At 39.3% G+C, this 13,291-nt stretch overlaps 1 protein-coding gene across 13 annotated transcripts in view; it reads left to right on the forward strand.

Moving 5' to 3' along the window:
* Positions 1–13,291, forward strand: part of ELAVL2 (ELAV like RNA binding protein 2) — a 163,513-nt gene that overhangs the window by 112,897 nt on the left and 37,325 nt on the right. For all 13 annotated transcript variants that reach the window (XM_037020594.2, XM_073228420.1, XM_037020593.2 and 10 more), the window contains one exon: positions 5,276–5,379. In XM_037020594.2, the coding sequence (XP_036876489.1) occupies positions 5,276–5,379 (104 nt within the window). The remainder of the gene's footprint in view (positions 1–5,275; positions 5,380–13,291) is intronic.

The following is a 13,291-nucleotide window of genomic DNA, read 5'->3' on the forward strand; positions in this document are numbered from 1 at the left end:
CATTAATCTGCAATTACATGAAGAACACTATGTTTACCAGGCTCCCCCCCTCACCAAGTCCCCCCTGCACACCCCACTACAGTCACTGTCCATCAGCATAGCAAGATGCTGTATAATCATCACCTGTCTTCTCTGTGTTGTAGAGCCCTCCCCGTGCCCCCCCACCACCACATTGTACATGCTAATCCTAATGCCCCCTTTCTTTTTCCTGCCCTTATCCCTCTCTTCCCACCCATCATCCCCAGTCCCTGTTAGTCCATTCTTGGGTTCTGTGATTCTGCTGCTGTTTTGTTCCTTCAGTTTTTCTTTGTTCATATATTCCACATATGAGTGAAATAATTTGGTCCTTGTCTTTCTCTGCCTGGCTTGTTTCACTGAGCATAATACCCTCTAGCTCCATCCATGTTGTTGCAAATGATAGGATTTGTTTTCTTCTTATGGCTGAATAATATTCCATTGTGTATATGTACCACATCTTCTTTATCCATTCATCTACTGATGGACACTTAGGTTGCTTCCATTTCTTGGCTATTGTAAATAGTGCTGTGATAAACATAGGGGTGCACCTGTCTTTTTCAAACTGGGCTGCTGCATTCTTAGGGTAAATTCCTAGAAGTAGAATTCCTGGGTCAAATGGTATTTCTATTTTGAGCATTTTGAGGGACCTCCATACTGTTTTCCACAATGGTTGAACCAATTTACATTCCCACCAGCAGTGTAGGAGGGTTCACCTTTCTCCACAGCCTCACCAACATTTGTTGTTGTTTGTCTTTTGGATGGTAGCCATCCTTACTGGTGTGAGGTGATATCTCATTGTGGTTTTAATTTGCATTTCTCTGACTAGCGATGTGTAGCATCTTTTCATGTGCCTGTTGGCCATCTGGATTTCTTCTTTAGAGAACTGTCTATTCAGCTCCTCTGCCAATTTTTAATTGGATTATTTGCTTTTTGTTTGTTGAGGTGTGTGAGCTCTTTATATATTTTAGATGTCAACCCTTTATCGGATCTGTCATTTATGAATATATTCTCCCACGCTGTGGGATACCTTTTTGTTCTATTGATGGTGTTCTTTGCTGTAGAGAAGCTTTTCAGCTTGATATAGTCCCACTTGTTCATTTTTGCTTTTGTTTCCCTTGCCCGGGGAGATATGTTCAAGAAGAGGTCACTCATATTTATGTCTAAGAGATTTTTGCCTGTTTTTTTCTGAGAGTTTTATGGTTTCATGACTTACGATCAAGTCTTTGATCCATTTTGAATTTACTTTTGTGTATGGGGTTAGACAGTGATCCAGTTTCATTCTCTTACATGTAGCTGTCCAGTCTTGCCAGCACCATCTGTTGAAGAGACTGTCATTTCCCCTTTGTATGTCCGTGGCTCCTTTATCGAATATTAATTGACCATATATGTTTGGGTTAATGTTTGGAGTCTCTCTTCTGTTCCATTGGTCTGTGGCTCTGTTCTTTTGCCAGTATCAAATTGTCTTGATTACTGTGGCTTTGTAGTAGAGCTTGAAGTTAGGGAGTGAAATTTTTTTAAAATTTTGTTGCCATTAATCTACAATTATATGAAGAACATTATGTTTACTAGGGTCCCCCTTCACCAAGTCCCCCCCACAAATCCCATTACAGTCACTGTCCATTAGCATAGTAAAATGCTGTAGAATCACTGCTTGTCTTCTCTGTGTTGCACAGCCCTCCCCATGCCCCCCCCACATTGTACATGCTAATCATAATACTCCATTTCTTTTTCCCCTCCCTTAGCCCTCCCTTCCCTCCCGTTCTCCCCAGTCCCTTTCCCTTTGGTAGCTGTTAGTCCATTCTTAGGTTCTGTGATTCTGCTGCTGTTTTGTTCCTTCAGTCTTTCTTTGTTCCTATACTCCACATATGAGTGAAATCATTTGGTGTTTGTCTTTCTCCACCTGGCTTATTTATACCCTCTAGCTCCATCCATGTTGTTGCAAATAGTAGGATTTGTTTTCTTCTTATGGCTGAATAATATTCCATTGTATATATGTACCACATCTTCTTTATCCATTCATCTACTGATGGACACTTAGGTTGCTTCCATTTCTTCACTATTGTAAATAGTGGCTTTTGGATGTAGAGTTCTATAGATGTCTGTTAGGTCCATCTGTTCTAGTGTGTTGTTCAGTGCCTCTGTGTCCTTATTTATTTTCTGTCTGGTGGATCTAACCTTTGGAGTGAGTGGCATGTTGAAGTCTCCTAAAATGAATGCATTGCATTCTCTTTCCTCCTTTAGTTCTGTTAGTATTTGTTTCACATATGTTGGTGCTCCTGTATTGGGTGCATATATATTTATAATGGTTATATCCTCTTGTTGGACTGAGCCCTTTATCATTATGTAATGTCCTTTATCTTTTGTTACTTTGTTTGTTTTGAGGTCTATTTTGTCTGATACTACTGCAACACCTGCTTTTTTCTCCCTGTTGTTTGCATGAAATATCTTTTTCCATCCCTTGACTTTTAGTTTGTGCATGTCTTTGGGTTTGAGGTGAGTCTCTTTTAAGCAGCATAGAGATGGGTCTTGCTTTTTTATCCATTCTGTTACTCTGTGTCTCTTGATTGGTGCATTCAGTCCATTTACATTTAGGGTGATTATTGAAAGATGTGTACATATTGCCATTGCAGGCTTTAGATTTGTGGTTACCAAAGGTTCAAGGTTAGCTTCTTTAGTATCTTACTGTCTAGCTTAACTTGCTTATTGAGCTATTTTAAACACTGTCTGGTGATTCTTTATTTTTCTCCCTTCTTATTCCTCCTCCTCTGTTCTTTATATGTTGGTGATTTTATTCTGTGCTCTTTTGTGTTTCCTTTAACTGCTTTTGTGGGTAGTTCATTTTATTTTTTGCCTTTAGTTAGTATGTGGTTGGTCTGCTTTGCTGTGATTTTATTTTCTCTGGTGACATCTAGTTAGTCTTAGGAGTGCCCCCATCTAGAGCAGTCCCTCTAAAATACCCTGTAGAAGTGGTTTGTGGGAGGCAAATTCCCTCAACTTTTGCTTGTGTGTGAATTGTTTAATCCCTCCTTCATATTTAAATGATAATCGTGCTGGATACAGTATTCTTGGTTGAAGGCCCTTCTGTTTCATTGCATTAAATATATCATGCCATTCTCTTCTGTAAGGTTTCTGTTGAGAAGTCTGATGATAGCCTGATGGGTTTTCCTTTGTAGGTGACCTTTTTCCTCTCTCTAGCTGCCTTTAAAACTGTCCTTGTCCTTGATCTTTGTCATTCTAATTATTATGTGTCTTGGTGTTGTTCTCCTTGGGTCCTTTTTGTTGGGGGTTCTGTGCACTTCTGTGGTCTGATCAATTATTTCCTTCCCCAATTTGGGGAAGTTTTCAGCAATTATTTCTTCAAATACACTTTCTATTCCTTTTTCCTCTCTCTTCTTCTTCTGATTCCCCTGTAATGCAGATATTGTTCCTTTTGGATTGGTCACACAGTTCTCTTAATATTGTTTCATACCTGGAGATCCTTTTCTCTCTCACTGTGTCAGCTTCTATGCGTTCCTGTTCTCTGGTTTCAATTCCATCAATGGCCTCTTGCATCTTACCCATTCTGCTTATAAATCCTTCCAGAGATTGTTTCATTTCTGTAATGTCCTTCTGGACATCATCCCTTAGCTCTTACGTATTTCTCTGCAGGTCCATCAGTATGGTTATGAGCTTTATTTTTAAATCTTTTTCAGGGAGATAGGTTAGGTCTATCTCCTTCTCAGGGTTTGACTCTGTGATCTTGGTCTGTATCAAATTTTTCTGCCTTTTCATGGTGATAGAGGTATTTGTAGGGAGCTGGCGCATGTGTTGGCTAAGAGAAAGTCCCTTCTTGGTGGTTTGTGGCCTTCCTCTCCTGAGAGAACCGCGACCCCTAGTGACTTGTGCTGGGTATCTACGTGCAGGCGGGGTTTCTAATTCTTGCCCGGCTACTGTGGAGCTTCATGGTTGCTGTGGGTGTGGCCACCCTCAGGCTGCTTCTCCAATATGGCAGAGCCACGTTGGAGTGGGAATGGGTGGGAGGTTGTTTATTGCCATGAGGGGCCTCCGAGCTGCGCTGCTGCCCAGGGTGTTAGGGCACCTGGAGTTCCCTGGGATTCCCAGCTCCTGGGCTAAGTGTCCTGAAATGCTTCCATCCAGCCGTGGGGTCCCTGTCCCTTTAAGACTTTCAGAAAGTACTAGCTTTTCTTTGTCCCTGTGGTGCCGTCTGCAGGGACCCGCTCACAGGTCTTGCTGTCCTGTTTCCCTAGTATCCAGCACCGCACACCTGGGTGTGGATGGCTAGGGCTGGGTGTTTAGCAGTCCTGGGCTCCCTCTCCCTCCCTGCTCCGACTCCTCTCCTCCCACTGGGAGCTGGGGTGAGGGGCGCTTGGGTCCTGCCGGGCCGCAGCTTGTATCTTATCCCCTTTGCGAGGCACTGGGTTCTCGCAAGTGTGGATGTAGTGTGGCTATTGTCCTGTGTCTTCTGGTCTCCCTTTTAGGAAGAGTTGTATTTGTTTTATTTTCAAAAATATATATGGTTTTGGGAGGAGATTTCCACTGCTCTACTCATGCCACCATCTTGGCTCTCTCGTTTCATTATTTTTATGCTCTTTTTCTTCTCTCCTACATGTTCTCATTGGCTTGGACATCCTCATTGTAAATCTTTGCATTCCTGTCTCCCTGTATTCCTTATGTAGGTCATCAAACCCATTTTAGGAGATTGAATTCATTTAATTTGAAGGTACCCTCTGTAAAATGTACACCTACACACACGATTCTTTACCTTTTCAACTCCAATAATTGTCTTGGTAAAAGCTGTAAATTTGTCAGAGTACAATGTATAGAACACTGACAGATTCTTAGCTGATGCTTAATGCCTTCCCATTTTATGGGTCAGGAAACTGAAGCTGCAGAAGTCATTCCCGTGAAGCCCACTCACGCCACTTGGTGGGGACCTGCACGCACAGTTCCCAGAGCTGAGTGTTGCTCTGGCTTAGGCAGGATGTGTATGATGGAACACTTTTGGGACATGAGTGTTCTTTTTTTTTTTTTTTTAACCTCGCAGCTTGCTGAGTTCTGATGTTTATATGTACAAATATAGTAGACAGAGATGAAAAAAAAGACCACATGGATGCATCTAGAAGAATTTATGTAGACTTCTTTGTACCATTGAGAAAATGTGTTGTTAATGATAAAACCATATGCCAGAATGAAAGCGGATCTCTGTTATCAGCAGTGTAGAACTAATGAATGCCTTTCCCCCCTTCCTTTTCATTAGGGCAGAGCTTGGGATATGGCTTTGTGAACTACATTGATCCCAAGGATGCAGAGAAAGCTATCAACACCCTGAATGGATTGAGACTTCAAACCAAAACAATAAAAGTAGGTTAAAAACCTTTTATATCTACTTTCAGCCCAGGTATTTTTAAAAAATTAAGGTCTGCTTGTATTTCTTTACCTTTATTCATTTTGTTCCCACACAGTCACTTCTCTGGGAAGCATAGCAGAATTTTGTTTGTACATGATGAGGCAACTGTATTCATGAGTACTTCATATAATCACTCCTATTAACAAAGGGACAGCAGCAGCGAGTACTTCATGAAGCTTACTGAATTGAATCTTCTTCCTTTGAATTACTTGTCATATAACTTAAGGAAACCTTAGACCAGTTCTTCTAGCTCAGGGGTCAGCACACCTATTCTTTACAGCATCAGGTAGTAAATAAATATGTTAGGCTTTGCAGGCCAGTCTCTGTCGCAGCTTCTTAACTCTGCTCTTGTAACTTGAAACCAGACATAGCCACTGCATGAGCAAATAGATATGACTGAGATCTTATAAAACTTTATTTATGGACACTGAAACTTGAATTTTGCTTAATATTTGTGTGTCACAAAATATTGTCTTTTTATTTTACCCTACTCATTAAAAAATTTGTAAAAACCAGTCTTAGCTCACAGATCATAAAAAAAACAAGAAGCAGGCTGGGTATGATCCTTGGACCGTAGTTGACTTTGTGCTAACAGATTCAGCTTATTTGAGGAGATGGACTAGAAGAGCTTACATGCCACACAGGTTATTTTTCCTGTTCTTTTATTTTATTTTTTTCAAGACAAATGGTAAATAATTTTGTGGATATTTTTCCACTGTGATTTTTCAAAATTCTGATGTAGATTCTCCCTGGATAAGAAGTTAAACCAATTTGTAGTATAGATTTCTTTTCCTTTAGAAAATTAAAGGGATGTTGCCTCTGGAAAGCTCTTAGTACAGCGTGCCATCAATTTTCCCTTTCCTGCCCAGTGCAGGCATTGCCAATCAATCATGGCAGACTTTCACTGAGTCTAGATGTGACTCCCAAATATTTTTCTTATAGTGTTCCAGACAACCTCTATCAATTGACTCAAGTTGGAACTTATTTTCCACCCTTGATTTAAGAAGTCAGCTCAGACTATAGCCTAAAGTGGTGAGGAGAAGTCAGTCAGGGTTGACTGTGGCATCCGTCTTGTTTAGAGACTTGTCTAGAGGGTTTCTGCTCATTTTTTCAGGTATCTGAAAATGCAATGTCATCTTTGTACTTAAAAGTTGCTTCTCACAGAATTGTAGGTTAATTCGTTAGCCCTGGGTAGTTTTGACATCCCATTCTTTTATATTTATTGGCACATAGGAAAAATGCCTCCCAACTGTGCCTCATCTAAAGGAAACTGAACACAGCGGCTCCCAAATATACTTGGCTTTAAGATGTCTAAGAATTCAAGACTTCTTCTTGATTAAGAAAATGCCCTATGAAAAATTCACCCTTCAGTCAGGAAACAAACTGGTTAATTTTGATGTTATCACAATTTGAGGAAAAAAACTTCTTTCTGATGTAGTCTAGTTATCTTCAGGTTGTTTTGTGTGCTCTTTATTGTACATATTTTTGTGGGCCTCCCAATTTACACTGAATTCGAGAATTGCTGCTTATTTATCTTAGTGTTGAGGTCCTGAGTTGTGGTTAAGAAGTTGAAATAGGTAGTTGGGATGGCTCATTCCAGGATTTACTTTTTTCTATTCAAGAAATAGCTATCCTTACTTCATTTTAAATTAGTCATTTCTTTTGCTACAAGTTAGTTATTTTGCAGTAATGTCCACAAGAAGGTAGAAATGCAGGAAAAAGAAATCACCATAGGATAAATTTTCATGGCTTGTAAGGAAACCATTGATGACAACTGCTTCCTCACTGTCCATTCCCGGCCTTCTCTTCAAGGCCCAGCTACTTGGCAGAATATATGGAAGAAAGGACAGTAATGCCTTGTGGCTTTTACACTGTGATATCTGCTACTTTAGATTTTCTGAAATGGGGGTAGGGGTTGAGGGATAAGCAGCAGGCTACTTCTTTCCCCCTCCCCATTTGGTTCCTGCAAAAATATCAGATAACAGCTGGTACCTTCAGTTTGGTCCAGATTTCTTTGAGACGCAACGTAAACCGTTTTCCAAAACTGCATAGCACCATTTTTCTCGGTCTGTTCTTTTTGTGTGTCTTTTTCTTACTTTCAACTAGACATGTTTTGTGTTCTTATACTTCTTGAACCAAGTATCTAGTATTCAGTGCTTCGAGTACCTTTTGGAAGCTGTATTTAAGCCTTTCCATTCCCTGGGAATGCTATTCCATAAATTGGTCTCTTTTTTTTTCCTTCCTCAAATCCATCTTGTTGGTGGCTGTCAGGCTAATCTTATAAAAATAACACTTTCTTCATGTTACTTTTCAACTCAAAGTTTTCTCATATTTCCCTACTCTTTTATCGTGTCATTTGGCCTAACTCTGGAGTTGACCCAGTGTTATTACTATTCTCCATGGTAGTGAGACTGGCTCTTCACTTGCAGCCTGATCTTATTCCCAGCCTCTGCACACATGCTCATGTGGTTTACACTTCCTCACATACCTTTTTCCCACTCATTTTAGTTTAACAGAGGTTATCCCATCTATTGGAGCCCATCTGAAGTACATCCTTCAGCCACTACCTTGCCAAGTTGTTCCAGCTCAGGTTATGTTTCCCCTTCATTGAAATATATTATCTTTACCCATGAGAAACAACAGAAGTTTTAGGTTGAAAAGCCCCATGCATTATTTAGACTTGGGCATCTACTACCATCTGCCCCCAATAAAAGTGTCAAGTCCTTGGTGGTCATATAGTTTAGCTAAGACCAGGCAGTTAAAGGTAGAGCTGTGACACAAATTGTTATCTTCTGATGCCTAAGCCAAAACTCTTGCCATGACACTTTGCTTTCCATTAGAAAGCTACAGTAGATAAATCAATATATACATTATATACAAGTATGCAAGTGTTCATGTACTTCTGAGTTGAGGCTTCTGTTATGTCTTCCAGGCCACCTAGCATTTAGTATGTGTTTGCTAGAATTCCTAGTTATTGGAATATTGAAACAGTGAATCAAATGCTGTGAAAGGTGGTTTATTTAGCACTTTCTCCTGGGGCTTCCTAATAGCATTAGCCCAGTAGGGCTTTGTGCAATGGGTGGTGTGTTGAATAAATGACAAATTTTCAGTATTTCTGCAGTGAGTGAAGCAAAGTCCCTCAGGGACTGCAAAATTCTCAAGTAGTTATTCCCAAATGTGGTTGCATCAGAATCACAAGGAGAGTGAGTTAGTAAATACAGGTTTGGGGACCCACTTCAGACCCTCTAGATCAGTGTCCAGAGGTGAGATGCAGGAATCTCTTTTCATATGTCTTCCAGGTAATTTGTGACAGCAAGTCTATGATATAGCAGTTAGGAACCACCAAAATGCACCTTTTTTGACTAAGTGGGTTCTCTAAATCTTTGGTATTTTTGCATGTGAAGTTCCGTTTGTTTTCATCTTTTACCATGCCAATCCCCTTGTGGATAATTCCCTTAACCAGAATAATAACTATGCTTTTTTATGAGCATGCTGAATGATAGCTTAACATTTGGAGTAAGAAGTAGTTTCAAATCATCTTCACTTTTTAAAAAGTGTGGCTTAGAAATTCAAAAAACCTAATATGCTCACCTTATGTTGGAAAGATATTTCTTTATTGTTAGGTACTAGCATTCATAGTTTAAGTTTCAAAGTGCTTATTGTCTTCTGAGGCTCACTCTTTTCCCTCATCAGTCAGTGAGCCAGCTGCTTGCCTTGTGTGTGATGTCACACCATCTGTGACCTTCAGGTGAGGCAGTCATGACAGATATTGAGATGGTAAAATGAACTGTGAATATTACAAGATGTTTTTTAACTTCTGATATTAGGGAGAGTAGTGAAAAGGTAGCATATACACAATTCAGGCATCTAAGATGAAAAAATATCTACTCATGATAGTGTCAAAAGTTGTATGTGGGGGGATCTCATTGAGAGCTCCCTGGTCCCCATGGAAGCCCTTCATTTTGTGGGCCATTGGAGGGCTCATTGGTCATGATTGTTTTATTCAGTTTTCATATTTTTCTACTCATTTTGTTTTTAGGGGGTCTCAAGTATTGGTCAAATCTCAATAGTGTGTAAAACATTCATGGCTTGAAGCCAATACTGTTTTTCCCCTCCAGAGGAAAATGTATGTTTTGCCCCAGTTAATGGTATCAGACTTAAATTTTTGTTCAGTAGAGTAAAATAGTTCATTTCCACAAATATTTATAGACTTTTTTCCCCCCCTTCAAGTCCTATAATAGGTGATCATCACATACACAGTGAAATGGATGTTTTGATTCCCAGCATCTCTCCCAAATTCTCCCCATTCCTCTATGGGCCCAGGAAGCTTTATCTGGTCAGAAAGTGGGAGCTGTTATCTTAAAGATTAGAACTTTTTATTTTGATTGATAGGTACTGCCCTTAGAAATCCATGTTTTCTCTACTCTGCAAAAGACAACACCCTATGTGAAAAGACTACCAGCACAGAAAAACTGCCTAAATCTGGTTTTGATTAAAGGGATTATTTTCTTAATTATTCAGACATAGACCAGGCTGAATTTTTCCTTTGCTTAAAAATTAATAGATGTTTATTAATGTGAAATACATCATATTAAAATAATCAAACCACCACTTAAGTACATATGGAAAACCTTATAAAAATTAGAATATTAATTAAAAATTGAATTGGTTCCTTAAAGTGTCCAGTTTCTTAGAGAGCAATTAGGCAAAGCTAATAAAGCTTTATTCTGAGCTATTCTGTTGCTTTTAATAATTTGAGTTTTCCATTTCCTTACTAGCCTATCCTTTTCTCAGCAAATACCATGTTTGTAGACATTTTTTTCTGTTTAGCATGAACTATATCCTTTAATATAGGGGAATATAGAACTACATTTCTGAAATCTTACCAGTCTGACATTGCTGAGTGATTTAACTGTGTGATCGTAGGCAAGTTTTGTTAACCATTTAAGTTTGCATTTATATCTATAAAATGAATGAAATAATTTATAATGTATTTATCTTTAAAAAAAAAACTTTCTGTGGCCTGCCAAATAGTATATTAAGAAAAAGTAAAACTTTTTAAAATGAACTCATGGTTATTATCATATAGAATGATTTAGTTAGTGATGAGAGGCAGCACCCTATCCTGAATTGATAACCATTTTAACTGTTTCCCTTTGCTATTGTTGAAAGTTTAGCAGCCACAGTAAACTTTTATCTGGGAAACACTTCAGTAGCTCACCTTCTTTTTGGTACAGGATTTTTGGGGGTGGGTTGGATTTTATTTGTCATTGTAAATTGTTCTTTTATAAAATTCTGACCATTAGGACATGTTGAATAAATTGGCTCGACTGTAGAGAAGGAAATGGCGTGGGAGCCAAGAAGTGAAACGCTAGGCTGTGGGTGGCCTGACACCTTCTAGGGGCTCTGTTAGTACCTGCAGGACCATTTTAGGGTATTTGAGACAAGTGGGTTTTATAATAGCAATAATGCTAAGAGTTCATGCTTTTGTAGGGAAGTGGAAAGCCTATTTTAGGGGAACCATATAGAATTAACTAGAGCAGAAAGCAAGATAGGGGCCTAATGCAGAAAGAGCCTGAGAGCATGTGAGGGGTCGTAAAAGGCTTGTGTGCCATGCCAAGGTGTCGTGGTTTTGTACTGAAGGTGAGGGAGAACCACCAGTTTTGAGCAATGTTGATGGGATTGTATTTGAGTATTTATTAGGAGGTGAAGGTCTTCTTTGTGTAAACTCATCTCTCTGAGCATCTCCAGCCACCATACTCTTCTTTTGGCTTAGGCACATAGTTGATGTTATTTTTCATGAAGTTAAAAAATATAGATGCTTCTGTAAGTGTGAGTTTCACAAATGTATAAAGCATCTCCTATAAAGTACCCTCATTTCAACACTTGCACATAGATTTTCATTTACCTTTTACCTTGAGCAGATTTGGAAAATTTGAAAGTTAATAGTCTAAAGGACAGACCTCAAATTAACTGACAGCTTCTGAAATGTTAGCCTAATTGTTTAGTTGGTCTGATCTTTGTGGAGAGACTGAAAGTTGAAAAAGTGCCTGACAGGAGTGGGGGCAAAAATGGAAACTTGGAGTAAATAATTTGTCTTTTAAAAAAGACACATTGAAGGCATGTTTTTCTAACTTCATTTTTTAAGCCATGGTCTCGAATTTTCTGGAGCCATGTGCCAGGTTTCATCAATATCTTGCTGTATCTGATTATCAAAAACTGTTCAATGCATTCAAATAAAATTATTTTATCTATGTTGAGTCCAGTTGACATGGTCTTTGTTTCAAATGAGAAATAACAGATTTTTTTTTGAGTAATGTGTTGTTTGTATAATGTCCATTCTGTGTTTTGTTGAATTCTCCATTGTCAACTTTGATTTTTTTTTTTTTTAAATACGAAAAGCTCCAGAGGTTGTTACTTACCTGGGGTGGCCTAGAGAGTATGGGGTGGGTGGCCTAGCATGGTCCAGACTGTGACTGCTCCAATTTCAGGCCTGCTGTATTAATCCTACTCCTTCCAAACTCCCTGCAAAGTGGGAATTAGACATTTGAAAATTGCTGGAGGGCAATAAATTGGCATTTCTGATCAGCTTTTCTGTAGATACTTTTGCATGGTTGCTGGAGCAGAAGCTGAACCTGTACACAGGGGAGGGGGAGGAGGATTCCTGGTGGTAGTATCCCAGCTCACTTCCTGCCTATTCCTGTTTAGAAGCCACTGAGGGTGGTGGTGTGAGAGAGTCTTAGCAGTTGGCTGAAGCTATCTCCCTTACAGATCATTTTGTTACCCAAGTATGCCTCCACCTTTTCTGCCTGTTTCACAAATGTGCAACAGCAAAAGCGGTTCTTCAAGGCCCTGTTAACTTGTCTGCCTAACTTTTATACTGCTCCATAAGGGTGGGATAGAGCTTGTCTTTCATTTATGGCAAGGGAAAGTAGTAATAGTTGAGTTTGGTAACTTCAGTCTGTTCTATACCAAGCTAGCTAGACAGGTTAAAATAGGCATGCTAACTTCTGAAGAAGGAGCCCTTAATTCCTTGCTGCATCTTCATTCTGTAGTGTTTTCATAGGCTTTTATCCTTTTACTTGTCTCTGGGTTCATGCAAAACAACTACAGTAGGCAGATACTCCCTTTGACCAATGAACGAAGCTCAGGTTAAGAGACCTGTTCAAACAACAGTATAGCTAACAGTACCGCTGGGACCAGAATTGTTAATGTCACATTGGCTGATGCTGCTAGCTTCTATTGTTTCCTTTCCATCTAGCATTATTGATATTCAAGTGTTTTGCTTTGAACCTGGTGTAGATGCTACTATAAACAAACCAGATATTCTCTGTGGACTTTAATCTGGGGCTTTTAGCATTTAGACTGTGTGAATCAGGTCTCTGTTAGGTGCGAGGGAGTGAAGCTGTGCCTAGTTGTGGAAAAACTTGCTGTCTTTCAGGCTGAGTGCCTGAGACAGCCAGACTTCCATTTGAGAAGGAAACTGCTATCTGGAGTTATATTTAGCCTATAACTGAATTAACATAGATTTAAGTATTTTCAATGGTAATTGTGCAATGAAAGGATTATTATAGTATCTTTCTGCATCTCTGTCTTACAGGACAAAGTTTTACATAAATCCAGACAAATGAGATAAAAGTCTGAAAATACTACAAAGAGCAGATTCAACAAGAAATTAGGGACCCTTTGGAAGTCAGCATACTATCTTAATCTCTAAACACTAGCTTAATAGGATAGATTGAAGCCACCCAACTGACCTAGCACTGTTTCTCCTGAGTCGTAAATGAAAGACCACAAACCCTACTCTACTCTTAGAGAGTGTTAGAAAAGTTAGGATTTAGGACTCATTCTTCAAGGATGTTTTTC

Source organism: Manis javanica, chromosome 2 (genome assembly GCF_040802235.1).
Source record: "Manis javanica isolate MJ-LG chromosome 2, MJ_LKY, whole genome shotgun sequence".
In the NCBI taxonomy this organism is placed as follows: domain Eukaryota; kingdom Metazoa; phylum Chordata; class Mammalia; order Pholidota; family Manidae; genus Manis; species Manis javanica.